The 2,683-nt window shown below is 34.4% G+C and overlaps 1 protein-coding gene across 1 annotated transcript; it reads left to right on the top strand.

Moving 5' to 3' along the window:
* The first annotated feature begins 1,063 nt into the window (after window positions 1-1,063).
* On the top strand, window positions 1,064-2,251 carry LOC118349681 (F-box protein At5g49610-like). Its single transcript, XM_035695205.1, has one exon. The coding sequence runs from the start codon at window positions 1,064-1,066 to the stop codon at window positions 2,249-2,251; it is 1,188 nt and encodes a 395-aa protein (XP_035551098.1).
* The last annotated feature ends 432 nt before the right edge of the window (window positions 2,252-2,683 follow it).

Below are 2,683 nucleotides of genomic sequence, written 5' to 3'. Positions count from 1 at the left end.
CAATAATATATTTTCACCCGCACATAAACAATTGCCGATAATATAAATACCGGCAATTTTTAGTTTTTTTTATAGGGTACATAAAAATTGTGTATTTGTAGCTAGTTATTTCCTGTTAAAATGATTATTTCCTATTAAAATGTGTTTACTCTCATTACAGGTAGTCATTCTTATAGTCGTTCATTTTTCTTGTATCCTGTGTGTGCATTCCCTTTTAAAAAGTGGTAAATCTAGGACATATCCATATGAAAAAAAAAAATTTAATAGTAGACTCCGTTTTTGTTTTAAAGAATGTGCGTGAAATTAACATGCACTCTAAAACTGTATCTAACATCACTCATAATTTATACATTAACTTTTTCTAACTTATTAATAATGACGTCCCATATAAATCCAGTAGTTACAAAAATGAAAAGTCATGAGTTGAAAAAACAAAAAATACAAGCATTAGGAAAGCTAAAGCCTAGCTAAAAGAGTAATAACTTTAAATGAGAATTATTAACTTAATTAAATATATCATTTTTCATTTAATAACCTTTAACTAATAACTTAATTACTAGCTAATAAGTATGCAGATATTTGTTTTTCACTTTTAGAAAGAAAAATATACAATCATGAATTGGAAGAGAATGATGGGCATGGCTTGAGCGCGCAAAGGCGCTCATACACATTAAATAATAATAATAATAATAATAATAGTAATACTAATATAAAATAATAATAATAAAAGGTGCATATATGGAAATTAATGATTACGATGAAGTTTCATGAAGCATGGTTTCCATATTTGTTTTTCACTTTTAGAAAGAAAAATTAGCCACCTTTAGTAAATTAATGGTTCCTTCGAAAACTTGGAGTCCAAGTTATTTTCTAACTCTGGGTTAGTTAGGAATCCTCAACCCTAATCCTTCCGGAATTAGACCTAGTACTTACTTTGCAACATTATATAATTGCTATATATTTCTCTGCACTGGGATTTTGAACCAAGATCGATCGAGAATCTCATAGACACAATTAATTTTGCAGAGATTAGAGTAGATCGTCAGCTGCCTGATAATCATTAATGGGGTCCCCCGATCTTCCATCGGATATAATCTTTGAGATTTTATCACGAACATCTCTAAAAACTCTTGGCCGATGCGCGTTCGTTTGCAAGGACTGGAATCGGATGGTGTACGAGTCAAGTTTTATGCATGCGTTTTGTCAGAGAACGAAGGCAATATCAGGGTTCTTCTTGCAAAGTAGATTCGTGGGAAGGCCTTTTGCGGAGTTCGTCTCCAACTATAGCATGCAGGATTCCGATTCCAAGCTTTCCCTTGATTTTTTGCCCAGAAATGTCAATATTGAAGCGGCCACCAAACAAGGTATCTTGTTATGTGTGAAAGAGTTGGACACAAAGATTTTGAGGATACCAGAATATTATGTCTGCAAACCTAGCACCAAAGAATGGCACAAGATCCCGAACCCTAAAACAAGGTACTTCACCGAGAGACTTGCAATGGTGGTGCTCAGATCACAGCCTCTGCACTATGTGATAGTTCGATTTTCAGAACCCAGGTCTCGATGGAGAACGTACAACTCCAAAATGTACATCAGTCATCACTGCGAGATTTTCGATTCGGAAACATGGGCTTGGAAACAGTTGCAAGATGTTTTGTTGCCGTATGACATGTTTTTTGGAACCGATCCTGCTGTATCTGCATGTGGAGTTCTTCACTGGCTTATGTCCGACAACCAAGTCTTCGCTTTCGATAAAGATACAGAGAGTTGGACGACATTTGACCTACCTTTCCCTCTCTGCAAGAAAAACTATTTCAAGCACACGAAACTTGTGGAGTACAATGGCCACCTTGCCATGCTTTGCACGGAAAATCATGGTGAGTTTGCGCAGCTTTGGGTAATGGTGGATTCTGAATCGAAAGTATGGATGAAGAGACAGAGAATGAGCATAGAAGCCGTTCGAGGAGTGGAACGCCATAGTTTTCCCGTCGCCATGGACAGTTCTGATATTACTCTCATGAGGGGCTTCTACAGCGTAATATATTACAACTTTACAACTTTTCGGTCCAAGCGATGCTTTGTGCAGAGAATACAGCCGGATGAAGTTTTCCCTTTCCAATCCGATCTTGAGCCGGCTTACTTGAAGAATTATTGGAAGAAGGAACAGTTTTCAAGATTTCTTCGTTGGGTTTGCTTGTTTATTTGCAGTTGTTTATATTCTCTATTTCAGTACTTTTACAGTTCCACTTAGCTAGGGGGCAGCTAGCTTGAATTATATATACCATTTTTGCCCCTTAATTTTACATCATAGATCTTGTGGAATCTATACCATTTTATAATGTTTATTGTTCTATATATATATATATATATATATATATATGTGAGGGTTTAGACATGAATATCATGGACACAATTATATAAATATATTTAATAAATTGTCTTTTCTCTCTCTAAATTATACGTACCATTCAATTAATCCAATAAAAAAATCGATGAGGATTTCAATCCATCATCATTGATTATTCTTTATGTTTAAAAAATAAATACAAATTGTCAAGTAGTACTTTTGTTATGGTTAGGTCTTTGGGATCAGGCATTGTTATTTTCCTTTCCTTTCTTTTTCTTTTGATTTTTGATTTTTATAATAAAAAAAAGTTAATTTTCTAGCTATTTCTTACAAAGA

This window comes from Juglans regia, chromosome 10 (assembly GCF_001411555.2).
Source record: "Juglans regia cultivar Chandler chromosome 10, Walnut 2.0, whole genome shotgun sequence".
Lineage (NCBI taxonomy): Eukaryota > Viridiplantae > Streptophyta > Magnoliopsida > Fagales > Juglandaceae > Juglans > Juglans regia.
This window is presented reverse-complemented; position numbering and strand designations above follow the sequence as displayed.